This window comes from Pholcus phalangioides, unplaced genomic scaffold, assembly GCF_987345545.1.
Source record: "Pholcus phalangioides strain wild (caught in Gottingen) unplaced genomic scaffold, Ppha-v1.0 ptg000021l_1, whole genome shotgun sequence".
Lineage (NCBI taxonomy): Eukaryota > Metazoa > Arthropoda > Arachnida > Araneae > Pholcidae > Pholcus > Pholcus phalangioides.
Window position 1 is genome coordinate 2,975,469 of NW_028301614.1, and position 21,448 is coordinate 2,996,916.

The following is a 21,448-nucleotide window of genomic DNA, read 5'->3' on the forward strand; positions in this document are numbered from 1 at the left end:
AGGATTCTGAAAAAGTCAGGAGATTTGTTCCAACAGATGAATTGCAGTATGATTTTACTGCCATTTGGAAATTATATAATAGGGTAAGAAAATAGGCAGTACAGGAAGTAGATAATACCCCAGGTGTCAATGAAGTTGACTGATCTAATGTTAATGTGTATGCTACCGCCAAAGCCCAAAATCAACCAGTTTGCGATTTGGCCAATTTTGTTGTAAATTGACCCAGCCAATATCCAATTTTCAGGCTTTGACCAGCCAGTTCGCAATGTGGTGGAAGATCCTTGGCTAAAGTCTGAAAAAAGGTATGATTCGGGGTAATCGCTATTTGTTGTATGATAACTATGTCCATGTTAGCTATGGAAATCTATCATATTGCAGTCACAATGTGGTAATCATTTTCATTTTAAAATTTGACAGAAAAATTATATCGTAAATTGGTTTTTTTTTCTTCCAACCCAAATTTTTTCTCTCATCACAAGGAGCTAATCCAATACAGCTACTATATATCTGTGCTCAGATGGCAAAACGTTAAAAGTAACTTTAAAATTTCACGATGGGAAATTCATAAATAATATTTTACCAGCACGCTATACTGTGGGGTTTTTTTTTTGTTTTTTTTTTATTTATTACAATGACTCTGTTGTTTCCTTATAAACTGAAAGGAGAAAGACTAAATTTTGCTACCTACCAAAATTTCAACGAACAAGACTGCAGAATGCAACAATTGAATTTGTTGGGGAAAGTGACGAAACAATTGCTATCTGAATACAAATACAGTGATACATCACATGTTAGCAATAGAAAAAAGCCAAATTTGAGGCATACCGGACCATCTTACATGAGCACATCAGACATTGATCAGGACTCCCCAATCACTTCGGGAATTGGCCGGCCAAAGCCAGAATTATTTCTGCAAATCAAACTTTGGCCAAAGCTATCTGCCAATTTGTGAATTGGCTGCACTTCAGGCTTTGACAATAATATGCAAACACATGAATTGACATCATCATGATGCCCCCCTCCCAGCCTTTTAAATCTACCTCTGCCTATGGATAAAAGCAACAAATATATCAAATTGGTTATTCTCTTTGCATAATCACTGATAAAAGTAAAAAATGCAGTGAACTTTATCATACGCACCGAGACAATATTAAAACAATTAGTAACTATAAATGTAATTAACAATTTATCCACATTTACTGTAACAGGGACATTTTATAATTTCCAGGCTACCTCATTGCGTCTCGGGAAAAAAATGGCAAGGAAATAAAGAACCAATTTTCCAGCAGAAACAAAACAAAAAACATGTAATACTCGAGAGCTCAAAACTGGTACAAAATAGGTTTTTCCCTTGCATAATAGTTCATATTAACCAGGCAAATACTTCAAAATATTTTTTTTTTATTTACGCAATATAACAAGGATGAAAAAAAAAAATGTGTTCGATGAAGGATTTCTTCCGAGAGAAAAATTTATACAATTCAAAATCTGGTTTCAAATCACTTTCCAAAAGCATTGTGGCTGTACCATTCTCATCTACTGACACTGTTTCTTGAACTAGAGATACATATATATGTATACATAGATAAGGAACAATATTATTTTCTTCTTTCTCGAACATACTCTTAAAAAGTTAAAAATCAATGCAACTACAAGACCTATCTGGACGGGATAATAAATATTGACAACTTCTACCAAACTACTATAACCATTAAATCAAATGCGGAAAAGTTGATATAGTGAATGAAATTTGAAAAAATAAAAGAGTAAAACCATACCAAATGAATTATCCACCAGATCAAACATTTTCACAATTAAATTTTGCAACATACTTATATTAAATCTATTACAAAGCTTATTCATTTCCCCTTTAGAAACGGCCACTCCATAAGCACTACCTGATCCATATCAAGCATGAAAAATGTTAATGAATCCAGCATTGATGCGTTATTTATTACATATTTGAAATAATGAAACTGTAAAACTACAATTCAATTTATGTACAATGGAGATGCATAACCTACACTGAAACAGAACATATCACATTATGCTGCTGATTCTTCAGCAGCTTTTGCTCTAGAAGTCATGAAAGAAGGTAAAAACCCCACCAGCAGCAATAAAGGATGTAAATCATATAATTATGCACTATTTTCTTTGAAAAAGGAAAAGATTATCACAAAAATACAGTAAAGATATTCTTTGACTTATGTTTGAATTATGAACTTTCTGAGTTACAAAACCAAGCACAGTAAAAGTCTAATACAACAAATAAGGCCTATAAACAAATTTTGCTATATTAAACATTACTAAAATTAATGTAAACATTACTCTGAGGTACTTTTAACAAAGGATGGGCAAAGAAAAGTCACATGCTTTCTAACCTCTCTTCCTATTATACAAAATATTTGTTCCTATAAATACAGGTTATGTGACAATTCAATTTGACTACCACCCCTTCCTATGACTAAGACAACACTGTCATAACCAGGGTTCACTATAACGAACAAAGTTGTTTCCAAATAGCTGAAGAAATGGTGCCAAAAGAATTTCCAGATTGGTGGAAAAATGAGAGCAAGTTTTAATTGTCAGTAGCTAAATCTCTTTGAGGGTACAAACAATTTGGTGAAAAAAATGTCTTGAAGTCACCAGTGCTGTGACACAAGACGAAAAATTGATTTTCCTACTTAGAGTTCTGTTCATTCACTAATATCAGGACAAAATTATCTATAAAGCAGGATGCACACTGTTCAGATATGATCGTGACACGGATTGGTTAAAAAAATTAAACTGGTATTGATTTCATGTTTTTAACAAATATGTGTTGATTTCGTTCATGTCAAGGATCATATTGCTTGTTGCAAAGGTACAGTGTGCACCCTGCCTAAGAAGATTACAATGAGGATGAGGCAAAAATGTTCTGCAATTTTATACTTGATAGAGCAAAAATCAGGTCTGTGATAATGACAATTTTTCCAGTGATTGTGAGCTCTCGTTCTAACAGACTTTTACTGTACTTGGCACATCCAAGATTCATTTTGGTGCTATATGGCTGAAGTCTTCTAGCAAGAGCCTGTCTCATGTCCCAAAACTCAGCCAACTGCAGAATGAAGACATTCAATAACCAAATTTAAAAAATGTACCATATATGCAATATACATCATATTATACAGGGTGATTCTAAATCATGAGACAACCTCTAAGAGATGATATAACACTCATAAACAAGCATTTTTGGTCATAGAATGTTTGATCGAATTGCAATAGCTAATGGCAGTAGAGGGTGTTTTTAGGGAATGCACTTCACCAAAAGCAAATTCATATTTTTACGACGGATTTACTGCAATAAGTGCATCAACCATCCCAGGGTGCAGGGTACTGTAATGTGGTAGGTCTTCTAATGGTGCAACTTGAGTAATGCAAATTCTACAACTTGATCATTGTTTGGTGCAACATAATCTTGATGGTCCCTGCAGCAATAAAAAGTAAACGCCAATAGAATCCAAAGGTGCATAAGAACCCTTGAATGGTTGATAACACGTCACAGCAAATCTGTTAAAAAAATATTTTAGTTTTTAATGAAGAGCTTTTGTGCACTCTCTAAAAATACCCTCTACCGCCTTTACTATTGTGATTCCACTGCACATTCTATGACTAAAAAAAGCTTGTTTATGTGTTCCATATCAGCTCTTAAAGTTTGTCCCACAAACTTAGAATCACCCTGTATGTATATTTACACATTGTGCCCAGGTTCTGTAGCAATTTTTATTTTTATTTTGTCTTAAAACTCAATACCTTAGTGCATTGAGACATAAAGCATGGTTTACTGCTGACAATCTACAATTTCAAGGTGGTCATCATTGTTGCAATTTAATATATATCAGTACTAATTTGATCCTTGTTGCAAAATGTCAGTTGAACAGAGAGCAGGGCTTGACAAATCAGAAACAAAAATTAGGGACCTGTCAAATTTTTTAGGAGCCAAGCATTTTTTTTCTACTTTTTTGACTTTCTGACTGTTTTCTATGATGGTATTTATACCTTCAAAAGTTCTGTGTTGTTTTCGGACTCTAATTTAATAATTACATATAGACAAATTTAGGTGCCATTGTTGATTTTCTGGTCGTCATAGCAAATCTGGCACATGGGATTTAACAAGCCCTGCAGAGAGTCAACATCAAATTCTGTTGGATAAAACAATTGGGCAAATGCATAAATGGTGTAAAATATGCTAGTTAGTGAGTGTTTGAGTCCCTTGAAGATTTTTGATAGCAAGCTCCTCTTCTTGAAAGTAACAAAGAAATTCCAAATGTTCTATTTGCATCAGAGCCAAAAAGAAGTTGTACAGACAAAAAAGTGAAAAACCTTAAATTTTTCAATGAACATTATTTAATGAAAAAAAATTAGTCTTGCATCAGACTGATGTATATCTGCCAGACTTTTCAAAAAGGTGTTACACCAATACTTAAATTTAAATGTATTGTGCACAAAATTTTGATATTGGGGAGCAGGAAGTAAGGAGAATTTTTATACTGACATGCTGTTGGGCAATTAAAAGCAGAGCACAGCAAAGATATATTATGGTTGGCTCAAATTGTTAGATTTTTTATTAAAAACTGTCATAACTGGAACCAGCAGATTATTGGTTCAAAATTTTAATTGGCAGTGAAGAACAGAGTCACAACACCATCCAGAATATCTGGCAGAAATTTATAGCAGTTCTGGATTCCACCCCAGAAAAAAAAAAGTTACTGATTTAACTCTAGATTCACAAACATTCGTCTCACAGACTGCGTAAAATACATAAACACTTGTAACTTTCAAAGTGAGAGATAAAAAGATGAACTTCTAAGCACTTTCCTACATCGTTCAATAACTAGTATTGCTCTTGTCGCATGTCAGAGTGCACTTATGTTAATGGAATTACAATGAGTAGGTCATCCTATAGACGAATGTTTATGAAGTATTGCGATTGTAGAACGGGTGTGATTATTTGAACTCGTAATTTCTTCGTGAAGTTGAGTGTTATTCCAGGTATATATGAAATATTATTTGTTTGTTGACTTTTTTTGTATACGATGTAACTATGTTTTTTTGTAAAAAATTCATGTGTATAGATCACCGCGGTTTATTATGTGTCGATTGCTCAGAATAACTATTGTGTTCATTTTCATTTCAGAAAATTAATGATTAATGAACAACTTTTCAGATTTAAAGTGTGTTTTATTGCCCCTTGTATTCTATAAAACAAAAATCATCAATATAATATGTTTGTCTGAGAGACGAATGTTTATGAATAGTGTATCTCCCATGCATGTTTATGAATCTAGGGTTAAAAAAAATTGTAAAGTGATTAAAATTTCATACTAATACAGAGGGACATTTTGAATAAGCAAAATTCTGAAAATGTTTCAAGGTCTTGCATTTTTAATGGCACAGAGCTACCAGAACCTAGGAATACAGGGTATGCACAAAATATCCACTTCTTTTGGATCCCAGAACCCAGGTAATTGCAGAACATGGGTCTTTACCAAATAAAAGTACACCACTGAGTTTGTGAATAAAACATTTTCTTAGAATGGAACCTGTTCATAAGTCAGAGTGGTTATATTACCATATTGCTTGGCCAACAATGTTAATCTCAGAAATACAGCTAGATGCTTATTCCCACTGTTCTGCTTATGCACCTGCAGAACTTAAAGAAATACAGTGCATCAAAAAAAAAAAAAAATTTTTTTTCAACCTCTCAACATTAAATTAGCAAAATTCTCGCATTATGCTATTGAATTGATGCAGATGCTGGAATTATAACCTATCTTTCCTTAAAAATATTTCAAATTAGAAACAGCATATTTTTAAAGTTTTCTTTGAATAAAGGCCCGAAACGTCAACAAGACAGTGAGTGAGAAAAAAAATAAGCTTTCAGATACAGCCATTTGGTATGAATTAACTAAAAAAAGTTTTTAACAGCTTGATAGGTGAAGCTTGATTTTTAACTGATAATCACAATTCAGTTGACTAGAACAAACAAATTTTTACTTGAAGTTCACCTATCATGTTTCCCAAGAAACTCTCATAAAGCCAGTTGAATGAAAATTTAGATCTTACAGCACTGTTTTTTTTCTTCTTTTTTTTTTCTATGCAACAATTCTCAGAAAGAAACGATAGGCTGGATAATGTTTTCGAATGTTTCTTTCTTTGTCGATAATCATTTGAAAATTTTTTTTAAAAAAATCAAAATATCTGTGATTTTACGACTTCAAATATCTGCAATTCACAAGTGATACACTATTGTTTCGAAATGCATGTAATTCCAAAAAGCATGCAAATAAATTATTGCTCAAAGATTGAAAACATGAACAGCAACAAAAATCTCTCACAAACAATATGCATACATTGTTATCGATTCTGTGAATAAAGGCATAAAACAAATCATTTCAGCATAACACCAGTTCTTTTCAATTATGCCATGGGTGTACAAACTTACATGTCATTTCTACCAGGTGTACTTTAGTAGGATAGGCAAGATTATTTCCCTACATGAATGAAAAACTTGAAAAAAATTAATTTTGCCATATTTGTTATCATTTAGGCTGAATTATTTGCTGCATATAATTAACATTAAAATTCATACACATGATGTCCTATATAATATTTTTAAATAATGAAATATATATCTTTTGAATTGCTCGATAAGATTTTATAATAGACCCAAATTTGTGCACCCAATGGCTAAATTCAAATTTTAAAAAAACGACACTACATTTTTTCATGTTTGAACAAAAGTAACTGAAGGAAAAAAACCTGCTTGAATTGTCCAACCAAATGCTGTGATTGAAATAAATTTGAAAAGAAAAAAAAACCTATTACACATTTCAAATTATTAACAAAATACAATTACTCACCAAATGACTTTTCTTTTCTACAAAGGATGTACAAGATGTAATATTTACAGTGGAATTCCTCTTTTTTTTACACAGATTTATAACAGCGATAAATTTTCATTAACAAAGTTCTTTCAACCGATGATGCACTCCAAGGTCACTGTCAAGCACAATGATCTCCTCCAAAAGAAAAACAGTCAAGGCTCAACAAAAAATAAAGCGTACATCAGACCTGTGTACTACGACCAGCATTGACAATCGGTCTTGCCCATTCCACAAAGTCATCTATCAAAACTGGCCATGCACCTGAAACATAGATTTCACACTATGTTCATGACAACAAAATTCAGAAATATTACAAAGAAATATAATCACCAACAAACTTGATACATCAATATTGTATTGCTGATTTTTTCGCACCTAGACAACCTGAGTAGATCAGATTCTCCAACATTATTAAGTGCTTTCATTGAAAGCTTTCAAATACAAATACAAATACAAATACAAATACAAATACAACACCACAACAGGCAAAATGCCCAACGAGGTGGCTGATAAAAAGATGCCCATAAAAATATGGTTGTCATATGTTTCAAAAATACAGCAACCCAATTAAAAATGCAATTAACACAAATTACAAACAATATATACACATGATAAAATATTATACAATGCCCATAAAGAATACTTATGGTTGTCTTATTCTAAGAATGGATAGCTTCCCGATTTACCCCAACATGTTTATCGTATTTCTTTTTAAACGTGTCAATTGTGTTACAATTTACTACCTCCGGGGGTAAGCTATTCCATTTATTAACAACCCTATTGGAGAAAAATTCCCTGCGACACCATAACCTTGCATTGTCCCTCACCAATCGATACTGGTGTCCCCTTGTAAAAGCAGTCGATTGGCGGTGTACTAAAAGTTCATGGTCCATCCTATCCATCCCATTGAAAATTTTGAACACTTCGATCATATCTCCTCGACACCTGCGTTCATCCAATGTAAACATATTCAAAAAATGAAGTCTTTCTTCATAACTCAAGCCCTGTGTGCCAATAAGGACACGCGTAGCTCTTCTCTGCACCCCTTCAACCAAGTCTATGTCCCTCTGTAGGTATGGTCTCCAAAACCTTACAGCATACTCCAGTCCAGGACGAACTAAGCCTCGAAAAAGCGGAAGAATGACTTTAGGAGAACGCGAAGAGACCTTTTTGAAAATGAGACCAAGCATTCTATTCGATTTTTTGACAACCGCTGAACAATGTTCAGAAAACTTAAGTCGCTCGTCAATGAGAATTCCCAAATCGGTGACTCTAGTTGCATCCGGGATAGTGACACCATTCAACTCGTAAGAGAACCGTGGGTTGTTCGAACCAAAATGAGCGACCATGCACTTATCTACGCTAAACGTCATGCTCCATTCATTTGCCCATGCTGCAATCTTGTTTAAGTTGGTCTGGAGCAACTCCCTATCGCTTTCATTCCCGATTACCCCCATTAGCTTCACATCATCTGCGAATTTGCTAGTAATTCCATCGATACCCTGATCGAGTTTATCGATAAAAAGTGAAAAAAGTATGGGGCCAAGGACACTTCCCTGAGGAACTCCACTTGTGACGTCTGTCCAACCAGAGAATTCCCCGTTCACCATAACTCGTTGTGACCTATCTCTTAACCACGATTCTATCCAATTCAGCAAGTTGCCCCCTATTCCAATCTCGTGTAAACAACTTTAAATCTAGCAAGCTAGTTAAATGCTAATGTAACTAGAGGAATTATATTCCATAGCTGCCAACTCAGAAGAATAAAAATTATGGAGACTTTAGCTTGAATACAAATTCCATATAAACCTTACAGAGAAACAAAATAAGGATTATTTTTCATAAATGAAAGTAAATTGTAAGGATTTTGCCTCCTTACTATTTTAAGTGGAACAGTAGCACCTCATAATGGACACAGCATTAGTAGACATTTTTTTCAATTACATCAACAAGCCTCAATGTATTGGTACAAGCTTTCTCAGTTGGAGTCTATTTGACAAACAGGAGACCATCAAACATCCTTGTAAGTCCTTGTATTCAAACAGGCTTCAATGTATTTTATAAAATATTAAAAGAGACTCCCCATTAGCAAACCAAGATTTTGGTTCTAAGGGAGTCCTTTATTGAGAGGTTCTACTGTAGAAAATTCTGATGGTAGTCTAAAACTTTATCAAAACAAATACTGATGAATCAAATGAAGAAAAAAAAGTGTCAAATAGGAAGGGGGATTGGTTAAATGAGCCACAACCCCTAACGATTAGCAGAAAAATATAAAATCAAAAAATGTTGAAAACCTTAAAAAAAAAAAAACAGGACCTCATGCCAGACAATTCCAACTGTCGCACAATGGGGCGTTTTGTGAAAAACGTGGTCAAAACTCTTTACTTGCCTTCAAATTCATTGCATATTCTTGAAAACTGTTTGGAACAATAAATATTATGCTTCGTTAATGGTAGGGCACAAATTATATGATTAAAGGGATTTTAAGGATGTGAAATGGATAAAAAATGATATGTTTGTATTATGGCTATTGATAGAATTGTGATAAAAATATAGCATGGATTTGTTCATAATGTATCATCATATAAATATGACATTTGAATTGCAGTAACATATAAGAATATTGCTGAGATGCATTAAAAAAACTTATAACATAAAACTGCTGCATAAAAAAATTGATTAAGAATTAAAAAAAAAAGTAAAACTAGGAAGTTGAAATAAGCATAAAATGTAATTTAAACCAGGGTAGGCAAGGTTTTTATCATACTGTCCGAAACCTCCTATTTATAACTATAAGTGAAAAACTGTGCAATTTGATGAAGAGGTAACTTCTATAATCTTATATAAATTATAACTTTATATAAATTATATTATATTATTAAAATTACATTAAATATAATAAAATTTAGAAATTCAAAACAGTATGTGCAAAGGGTTATATGACTGATATCAGGTTATCAAACAATTGAAAACTGAACTGTCTTGAGTTTAAATATTAGATTTATGGAAACATGAAAGATACAAGAATAGGATAGAAATTTGTCACATGAAAATTAGAAAAAAGCAATAGATATGACTTCAGAATAAAATTAAACTTACACAATAATAGAACACTAATAATCAAGTGCAGCTGCACTTTTTAACATTTGATAACACATAACTAATTTAGCTGCTGTATCTGTGCCAAGATGATTTCTAAGATAACAAAATTTGAAAACATTCTTTCAATTAATTCATAACTTGGGGGCACAAAAATAAAAAAACGTGTTAAAGTCTTTTGATAAGCCTTCTTCCAGTGCTTTTCTTATTGCTGTCCCCCATGTGATAGAATTGTAAATATAGCTTGAATTTATTTGGTGAAATATTAGCTTCTAGCCTCAAAAGAGCAACAATTTAAATTTAACAAAAATTTTGGGTCTTGAAGTCTTTCATCATCATGTAGGTGTAATCAGTGTTTGTGAAATTGTGTTCTGTTAACACAATTTCACCTGTGGCCTCATTTTCTTTGGATATTTTCCTTTATTTATAATTCGTTTTTGAAAATTGAGAATGTAAAATAGAAAGTTCACTTGAAAATTTAAAGGAAAAAAGTTTGAAAAATCAAAATAGCACAATTTGCATCAAATAAACACTACACACCTATATATTCAGATATATTGCTATCTAATAAAAAATATTTATGTTGACTTTCCAATAATGCAATGATTATAACTGTGACTATGCATATTTGGTACCTTCAATATAACAAATTTTTTAAAGAAAAGTGTTTGGACAGATTCTGCACGGTTTTGGACAAGCACTGTCCTAAATACAGTACCTGCTTTATAGTCATACATGAAAAATACGATGTGAAGTAGAAATAACATTTACAACAAACTAAAAAATTTAAAACAGTGTTTATTTAAACAGTTATATGAGTGACTAGCTGCAATACCCGGCGCTGCCCAGGTTTTCTTCAATGAGGCTGTTTGGATCACGTGATATCTCCCTCTTTCTTTGAGGGACATACAAACCGTGTCTAAGTTAATCAATATGACGACTTCCTGCATGAATCATGAAATAAAGAAAAATTTAAAGAAACGTAGAAATTAATACTTTTTTTCCGGGTCTCAGATAGTGTGAGTTGGTGAAAAATGATTCTGTTCATATTACCCACATACTGTTTTTGTATAACAGTTCATACAATGAATTCACACATAAAAATAGTGACTCGACACAACACACATACCTTCTTCGTCATAATTGCTCATGTCGTCGGAAATCATATTGCAGAAATCCAATAATAAGTTCCACGTGTCTTTGGGGATGGACCTCTTGTGATGTTCCTGAAATAAAGAGTAGGGAAAAATGGCAACTCATTATATAATCTTGAACTTACAAAAATCATTAAAAACAAATAAAAATTTTCAAACACTTTTTTTTGTAATATCAAGGTATCTCAATTTAAATCATGTTTCTTTTTTAAAATCATTAATTCAGATACTTTTGATATTTCAAACAATTTTAAATATTATGATATTTTTACTTGCATGATGTAATGTTTTTAAATAACAGATAGTAAAATTCATATTTTAATTATTTATACATTAATTCGTATTCAAATAAATGTGATCAAGATATTTTTGAGGGGGTGAAGTAAAGTTAGTAGAATCAATTTAGTTTTTCTCAGAAGATTTTAGAGAGAGGTTTCTAAAAAGTCTATTCCAAGAACTTACTTTCCCATGGAGTGGTCATTAAATAGAGTGTTAACTGTACAGACACATTTTCCATCCCTGAAATGGAATTTGCTACAGGTTTTGCAGAGGTAGGCAATACACTACCTCAGAGGATGATGCCACTCTTCGCTGTTCACATGAAGGTTTCGAACAGCTGACTGATGCGAAGATGAATTAAGGAAAGAGAAAATTCAACTGCCCTTGCGAGGTATCAAACCCATGTTCTCTCACTTGCTGGGTGAGCACCCTGGACTACAAAGGTGCCACTGTGGTGGTCAAGTGGTCATAGTGACAGACTCGCATCACATGGATCTAGATTTGAACCCCACAGTAGCCTTAGTGGTGGTTGGCTGAAGTTAGTTTTTTGCAGTTCCCAACTTCAAGGAGTGAGTGCGAGTCTATCTCAGTGTTAAAAGGTCTCGCCACAGAGCAAGGCCTACAATGGCACAAATATTCAATCATTACACTTCACTTCTGAAATATAGATAACAGCACTGAAAGTCAAATGACACTATACATGCACTCAGATTGTTTAGTGCACTCTCACACTTCCAGCACAACTCACTGAATAGTAAATTGCCCATGGTGATAGACCGAAGTTGTGCTCGCTTGAAATAAAGAAAATCTGTTACAGAGGCAAAAAATTTTGATCTTTCCTAAGAGCTCGTGTGCACAGAACGGGATTGCACATGAAGGGTTAGGCCCCTTTCACACGGAGCGGATGCGGACGCGGATGCAGATGCGGGTCCGGAAGAAGTTTTAACAATTGGAATATACTGCGCCTTTCAGACGAGCCGAAAAATCTCCGCACCTAGGAAATGTTCATGCGGGTCCGGACGTCGTCCGCATGTGTCAAAACCTAAGTGCGGGCTCCGCATCCGCACATAGAAGTTTTGACAATAGGTTTATTCGGAGCTATTCAGACGATGCGGATGCGGAGCGAATTCGTCCGCATCTTTGGGTACTTTTTGAAGGTGATTTTTCACGGATTTTTTTTTAATTATTTGCCATAATGATAAAATGACCATCATAAAACACCATATGATGGTCCCTGCTCATTAATATAATGTACCTACATACGTCTATCCCTTTGTTTCGTTCTGAGATTGAGATATAGCAACTTTAACTGCCTTTTGTCCATACTTTACAATTTTATACAATAAAACCTGCCAACAAGGGCCACTGACGGAACAAAAATGATAAGCCGTTCTGTTCATTACGAATATTTAATTGACTACATACTTTAATAACTTTCAAATTTAATTTAAAAATTTTAATTTTTTTCTTTTTAAATTTTTAAAATTATTTAAAAATATCTGAAATATTATTTTAAATATTTGTTATTTTTTTAAATTTTTAATCTGTTAATTTTTTTAAACTTTAAAAAAAATACTTTTATTAAACAACGTTATCCACGTACGGTGTTCACTCAGGGCCGGATTAAGTCGTTTGAAGACTTGAATATTTTTGGTGGTTCCCCCCATACCTACAAGTTTATTTTACACGATATTCAGTCTATAAACTTAAAAAATGAAATTTTATATTTCAGAAGTGACTAATCTAAGGATGGGATTTCACTATAAAAGGTTTATGAAAGTTATTTTATAAAACTTGAAAAAAGCAACTAATAAATTTATCGGTTGCATTTGCTCTAGTGCAACCGATAAATTTATTAGTTGCTTTTTTTTAAATAATTGTTATAAAATTTTTATAGTGTAATCCGGCCGGGATTATACTATAAAGTTTTATAAAAGAACTTTTATGAAAGTTGAAAAATTCAACCAATAGGCGCATCGGTTGCATTCCAGAAAATGCAACCGGTGCACACACACGCACACACATTTTGCATTCAAAAAATTCAACCAATAAGATAATATTGGTTGAATTTTTCACGTTTTATCAAAGAGCTTTTACAAAACTTTTATAGTGTAATCCCGGCCTAATGCTGATATTACACTATAAAACTTGAAAAATGTAATCAATAAACACATCTGTTACATTCGAGCGAACTTAACTGATCGGCCTATCGGTTGCATTTTTCAAGTTTTATAAACTAACTTTTATAAAACTTTTATACTGTAATCCCGGCCTAAGACAGAATTGTGATGTGAATATTTCTAAGCACAGACATTTTGAACGTCCCCACCCCTCCCCTTTTTTTCTACTTGCAAATTCTTTGATATCTCCTGAATTTTTTTTTTAGGAACATATTAGTTTTTGATGTTTTTGGATTGGATTTTTCGAACATTGGATGTTTTTGGAATTTTTCTTTCATATTTTTCCGGAAAGACAGATTTGTTTTCAAAATCTTTTGAAAATATTTAAAGACATTTTCTCCCATCGACTACTTGTGAGGATCGGAATGAAGACATCTTTATTCCCATATTCTATGTGGCTCTAGACTAAACCACCAAAGAATACCTCTAGGCTGCATATGGGCACTGAATCAGGGGTGAAGGAGAAAAACAGTTACAAAAATTGCGAAAAAATAGTTTTTATGCACGAATTTCAACCTAAAGATGCGGGCGAAACACCCGCATCTTCAGTGCTCGTGTGAAAGGGTATGCGGACCCGCTTCCGCATCCGCTCCGTGTGAAAGGGGCCTTAGGCCAAAGCTCACAATTGCTCATACTTGCCACCAGATGGCAACTCACCTGAGGATGTCACTTTTTGCCAAGGTTACCAGATTTTAAAACTGAGAAAGGAGGATGCCTGCTTGTACACCCTTGATTAAGTCATTTCCCCAATTTTCACAGCAGATGGCACCACTTTTCTTCCAAAAAAAACCCCCACAATACTTTTTCCCAATTAAAACTGAACCACTATGACGGAAATTCAATAAATCTGATTGTTATTATGCATAGTTGCCAACCACTTTTGTAAGTTCAATAAATTTTGTTTTTCACATTTACTGGTGATTATGTGCAATCCCCAGCTTTTCTATTGGTAAATATGATAAATTGTAAATGAACTATTTACATTTTTTGGAAATTTTGCTCAAATTGAAGTCTAGGATAGAGTTTTCCAACGTGAAAGCTCACATGGAACCCTTGGCGATTACAAGACTTTTCCACGGAACCCTTAACTAATTTTGAATATTTCTTCAATATACAGAGCGTACCAAAAGTTGGCATGTGCTCTGCAGAACAAGAATCCAAACTTGTAATAGATAAAAAATGTCTATATATATATTTGTGAGCTACACATAGTATGACCATATTTCATCGCTTTAGTAAAAATGTTAATTTTGTCAAGCTTGCTAAAAAATACTCACCTTTTTTAAATTTTTAAATCGTGAATTTGTTATTTTAACATGAGCTATAGGCCCTACATCAATGAAAATGTCTTTTTTTTTTTTTTTTTTTACTTGATCACCCTAGTTATACACAGATTCAGAATAATGAAAAACATGCTCATTTGATCATTTCTTTTCTCCACCACCTTCATTTTCTGCACAATAGGATTAATTGGACTTTTACTCACACAGTTCACAGCAGATTCCGAACAGCTTTTATGCCAAATGTTATTGTGCAGACTTTCCTCAATAGCAATGTCCTGTTTGATCATCATGGTGCTGTTTTTATAATAGTTTTTGTTTCAGAGAAGGCACTGGCAAGTACAAAATAGGGTATCGAACACACGATATAACTGTGCATCTCGTGGCACAGTTCGCAAATATCTTATCGACCTGGACTACCATAGTCGTATTCCACAAATACCCAGTTTTTTAATCATGACAACTAATAAGGGGCCGTTCAAGTATTACGTTATCATCGATGGGGGGGGGGGGGGAGGGTTCCTGATTTGCTGACTTTTGATGACAAGGGGGAGGGGGGTTTGGACAATGCTTACGTCAGCAACCACCCTTTATGAAAATATGAGTTAGGATTCAGAGGGGCAGAGCTGATGACAAAATTTTGCTGACAGGGGGAGGGAGTGCAAAAAACATGCAGTTCAATGTCAATGTGTTTCTCGAGTTTTTCCTGAGGTTCAAATTGTTTAGTGTTGTGACTACATCGATTATGAACAAGAACATAACTGACACTTTAATAATAAACATCCAGCAGAGACATATGTTGCCATAACAACTGAGCCGACATTCAAATGCCATACTGTTGCCATTCCGCGACTCGTTATAATAATGTGATAATAAATTAATAACATCAACATCTTCCTCCCTTTAGGGGAAACTATATGTTTCTTATAATTTGGGAGAGTAAGTCAGCCTAGATGAAGGCTTTACCAGGCGACCTGATCTTGTGACAGTGTAAGGCCCTCCTCAACACAGGGAAACTAAAATCGAGCTCGAGTTGCTTCAACTTGAGAGTTGAGTTGACTAGAACGAGTCGAGTTGCCTATTCTCCCTCACACGGCGCTACTAAAAAAATATTCAAAGCCCGGGGAAACTGATTAAAAACTGCACAGTCTATAGTTTTCTTTCTTATCTCCGGTACCATCTTGTTAACCGGGTGAGGAAAAATCGAAACAAAGAAATAAGAAAAATAATTTCTATTATACGTGAAATTGCTACAGAATTTCAGCTCACAGGTAAATACAAAATTTCATTATTTAAATTGATATCATTTTGAAATGACAATAAAATGCTAAAAATTTGATAATTTTTTAGTATAATTTCATGTTTCATTTGGAAAAAAAATTCACAATAAAATGTCTGTTTTTTCCTTATAAATATGCCTTTCAGTACCTATATATGTTGGATTTAATATATATTTTTATTGTTTATTAGTTAAAATATTGTCACACAGAATTTTAAGTAGTTTCATGAGATGAAACAACGAAAGCTGGTTACGAAAGCTGGTTACGAGAGGCAAAAAATAAACTATAGGCAAAACTAGAGACAAACACATGAATTGTTTGTTTCAGGGAATGATTTTCCCAGAATACTCCCACACACAGATGTGTGTGTACGTGACCTAGATTACAGACATTCCAAGCACGGGGGAAAATCAGGGATCATCCCTATGGAACAGGTGCTTGTTTAGGTACATGTGAAAGTAGACAGTATTTTGAAATTTTCTGGAGGTTCTTGTCCAGGGCCGTCTTAGGAAAGACTGATGTCCAGTATTTCAGTTCTTTTCCTTTTAGAGAACTTTTGTCAAGTTTGTTAGAGAACAAGTCATTATCTGCTTTGCTTAGATATCGAAAATGAAACAAACAAAAAATCATTCTTTAAAAAGTGAAAAATTTTTTCTTTCAAATCTTTAGGAGAGTAATATAATACTCCAAATTTATAAGCAACAGTGATGTAATGCAAATTATAGTTATTTAACTAATTTATAATGATTTTGAAAAATTTAAGGTTGTGGGTAATTTTTCTCAGAATGATTATAACAAACAAAATACAATTAAAACCATTGAATTTTCTTTGAAGTCTACAAGGTGAATAGGGTCATTTCCAGCAAAGTTTCAGTTGTACGATTTTCACCCTTGCAGGTTTTCAGGAGGCCTCTTGAACGTCGTATAAATGAGGGTCCGTTTGTGGTTAAAAATCTGTAGAATAGGAAAAATAACTTCAGGCAAGTTAGGAAGTGGTTTCCTTTTCCCTGTCTTATGATTGCTATTTAGGATTTGCTATTCAGAAAATGGATAAGAATCTGACATCATGAAGCGCAATTGGCAATCAAAAGAAAGACAGATGGGGGGCACAGTATGCAAAGAAACAATTTAAAAGTTCTGCATCTTTGGAGGAAGACCTCCTCATAAAATCCACATCTAGGCCTTGAGTTTCGGGAATACCAATTCCCAAGAAGTCATCTTATAAAAAATTGCTTCAGGTAAAACAGTCATAAGAAAAATTTTGAAGCTATCAGGATTCCGGGATTTTTGAGGTTCCATCAATTTTGAGTCCACGGAACCCCAAAAAAGCTCTTGCGGAATGGTTCTGTGGACCACCAGTTGGAAAACCCTGGTCTAGGATGATGATGCAAAAGCTAATCTCCCTGTTAAAAAGTCTTGCCGCAGAGAGCAACAGGCCTACAACATTATGATTATCCATTCATTACACTTTACTCACTACGAGTTGAGAGAAAAACTCATGGTTTAAAAAATTGATTGCAGATGGTGGCACTACACATAACAAGCATTACACAGAAACAAACTTCACTGAAGGTTCACTATACGTACACACACATTCCAACATGTACCAATTCATTAGAAGTTCCGCAGAGGAATATGGACGAGGTGCATGTCTGGTGTAGTAGTCTAGGATGATGGATTCGATCAGTGATGTTGCTTATATCTAAAAATTTTGATAAATGTGAAGAAAGCTAACATTACAATGCTATAATAATTGTTAGAACTGATAATGGGATAGAATTCATTAACAAGATGTGTGAAAATGTTCTAAGAGACTTGGGGAATAAGAATTGAAAAGATCACAATTTTTACTCCAGAACAAAACGGTGTAGCGGAAAGGTTTAATGGCACATGGATGCTGTACAAGCTATGCTAACCACCAATCTTGCTTTGAATTACTTGATGTTATTTTTGTCATCTCGTTTGATATTGTATATCCACTGGCAGCCTAATATTTTCGCATTTGGAGGTGGTTCAGCAATTTATAATTTTTTTAAATTTTCTCATAACACCTTTTTCATTTACTGTATTTTACATGTATAAGGAACCCTTTTTGCCAAAAACTGGGTCGCAAAAACACACACACGACACAGGAGGGGTTCCTTATACATGGATATTATAGATATATTTTTTAGGTAATTTAGTTTTTATGACAAAATATGTGTAGTGCACCCATCATGTATGGGCGGAAATGATGTGTTTGAATTTGATATTTTCTCTTCATTTCTCCCATATTTATCATTTCATACATACCAACCTCAAACGTGAATTATGCATGATTATTGGTACAAATGACAAATATAGAAAAATGTATCAAACTTACCAAAAATATTGGTGGTTATGCATAATTGAACTTATTTAATATTACTTGTCCATTGGTAAATTTTTCCCCCCTTCAGAATTTCAGACCAGGCAGAAAGGGAAGTAGGATGATGACAGCCAAAAAGCTATACAAGTCATGAAACGTCTCTCGACATTTTGACATACAGTTATCAATCATACATTAGCATATACATTGAGTTGGAACAAAAAAGAATAAAAAAGACCAGTCTCCCCCCTGCTCTTAATCAATTATGCTCCTTTATTACTGTGCCTGAAGCAAGGAGGTGGTTTTCTTTCTATACCCCTAAGAAGTGTTTTTTAATATTTTTGGAGTGTTGTTTTTTACCAGGGGAATTACAGTCGAATCCCATTATAATGAACGCCAAGAGACCGGAGGAATCACTTCGTTAAAACAAAATTTTGTTATAAAGGAATTACAGGTTACCTAGTATTGTTCCTGTGTAAACTTATTTGGGGGATTAGAAAAGTGTTTGTTAAAATGAGATTTTTGCTATAATGGTATTCGTTAAAACCGGATTCGACTATCAATAAGTGTTGTTTGCATCCTATTTTCTTTAATTTTTTTCTTTCCCAATAAATGCCCCCCACTTCAGTCTACAGCATCTGCTGTTGGTTAGCAAACAATGCTACAGTACTCTCAAAATTAGAGATGTGAGGTGAGAATATTCTCCAGGATGTAAAAATTGGAGAATAATCGAGAATATTCATTTTTCTTTTAAATAATTTAAATTTTTTTACTAATTTTGTTTACATTGTGAAATATAAATCAGTTTTCATTGCCTGAAACATTTACAACAAAACAATTTTTGGTATAATCACCCTCTAATGACAACTTTAGTTCGAGAATATTCTCAGAATATTCTCCAGGTCATGATGAGAGGTTTTAAAAGTTTAGTTATAAAGATTTTAGAAACCATTCGATTAAAACCTTAAAAAACTATTTTAAAATTAGATAAATTTTCAGAAATAAGTTCACAACAAAAGAAATTAAATCGAAGTTGATTGATAAAGGAAGCAATTATTATACAATCATCTTCATTCTAAAAAGATACAGAACTGTTGTTTTTTCAATGCACATACACTTAAATTCTATATCACTCACATTTCTTTAAAAGTTGTGTAATTCAGCCATGTTGGTTTAATTTTCTTGCTTTCAAACTTTAATATTGTGGGTCTACAAACTTCAATATACCAATCTTCTTGGCAGAAAGAGAGACAGGGACAGAGAATATTCCCTCACTATTATAAATTACTAGAGAATTTTATTAAAAATAATTATTATACAAAAATAATAATTATTATTCTCAAGTTATTTATCGAGATTATTATAATACATATTATTACATATATTCTTGATAATACTCTCTGGAAAGATTTCGTTAACTAACGAATATTCTCATCAAGGACAATATTCGAGAATATTCTCTGGAAGGACTATTATTAATAACTTCAGAATAATTCTTATTATTTTCTATAAGAATATTCCCCAGTAATTTATGAAAGTAGTCCTTTCAGAAAATATTCTCAAGGATATTATACGTAACTATATTATAAATAAGAGGAGAATATTCTCATCAAGAACTTATAAGAATATTCTAAAGTTATTTACATAATAGTAGTCCTAGCAGAGAATATTCTTGAGAATATTCTCTGCTAGCACTACTATTCCAATCTCCGAAAGATTATTCTCAAGAATTTTACACCTCTACTCAAAATGGATGTTGCATTGCAGTTTTCTTCTTTCAGAGCTGTTTTTTCTACTGTCTTTTTTTACGTTATCCTGGGGAAAACTGGGCCATGGTTAAAATACATCTGCCCTGCTTGGGAGCAACTTGGATTTGTCTGGGATCTTCGAGGGCATTGGTCAAAGTGTGTAGAAATGTGTGAGGGGAGGGGGGAAACAAAAAAACATGCCAATGAAGAGATAGTCTATATTTCAGAGTGAAAAAAAAAGTACCCCGAAAAAAAAGTAGAATGATTCTGGGAACCTGAAAAGGAGGACAACAGGACAAATTTTCTAAAATTTAAGAGGACGGATGGTAACCCCACTCTTTGCTAATACACTATTTATGGGAACAATTGTCACAGTTGGGAAACAAGATGTTTCTTTTCAAAAGCAATAATGAAAAACTAATTTTTTTCCTCCATGCTTATTTGATCATGCCATAACATAGAGAAATTTTTCATAGCTCGTAATGAACACTTTTGTTCATTCAAGATGGTTATTATTCCAGGAAGTATTTATGGTTTCACAGTAATATTTTATAAAGATTTATCTCCAGGATATATTTAAATAGATTAAATTAATGAATTTTAGTCCCATGTACGACTGTGCTTCTGGATTTTTCTATTTTCATCAAGTACAAATTTCAATACTGTTTTAAGACAGAATGATTTATTCTCAGATGGCATTGGACCGATAAATTGGATTTTTAATAGTTGAGTATGCTAATGGGATTTCTATTTAGAGCAAGATCTCGAGCTTTTAATATAGTCTATAAGTTAAAATGAGAACTATAACTGTTACACAAAAACTATTTAATACCCCTAATAAGTTAGCATTTCAAACTTGGAATTTAGTACGAGTAAATATATAATTTAAATTTAAAAAAATCATGACTTTTATCAACTTTGATCTTATAAATGATAAAATTAACAGAAATTCTATACCGATAGTTTTACTTCATGCATATAAATGTCTATTCTATATGTAACTACACAATTATTTTATTATTTATCCATTTCAATATTGTTAGAAAAATTAATGTTGGTCTGATTTTCATATTTAAAAAATGTACTTATCTTAAAAACTTAGTACAGTCGGCCCCCCCATATTCGCGGGGGTTACATTCCAGAAGTGACCGCGAA

At 33.2% G+C, this 21,448-nt stretch overlaps 1 protein-coding gene across 1 annotated transcript in view; it reads right to left on the reverse strand.

The window, feature by feature from the left end:
- Nucleotides 1-1,384: 1,384 nt before the first annotated feature.
- SCCRO (defective in cullin neddylation 1 domain containing SCCRO) overlaps nt 1,385-21,448 on the reverse strand; it is a 32,700-nt gene continuing 12,636 nt past the window's right edge. Inside the window, exons 6-7 of the mRNA XM_089248907.1 lie at nt 11,155-11,251; nt 1,385-7,187 (exon numbers count right to left, since the gene is read on the reverse strand). Coding sequence (XP_089105033.1) covers nt 7,108-7,187; nt 11,155-11,251 — 177 coding nt within the window. The 3' untranslated portion in view covers nt 1,385-7,107. The remainder of the gene's footprint in view (nt 7,188-11,154; nt 11,252-21,448) is intronic.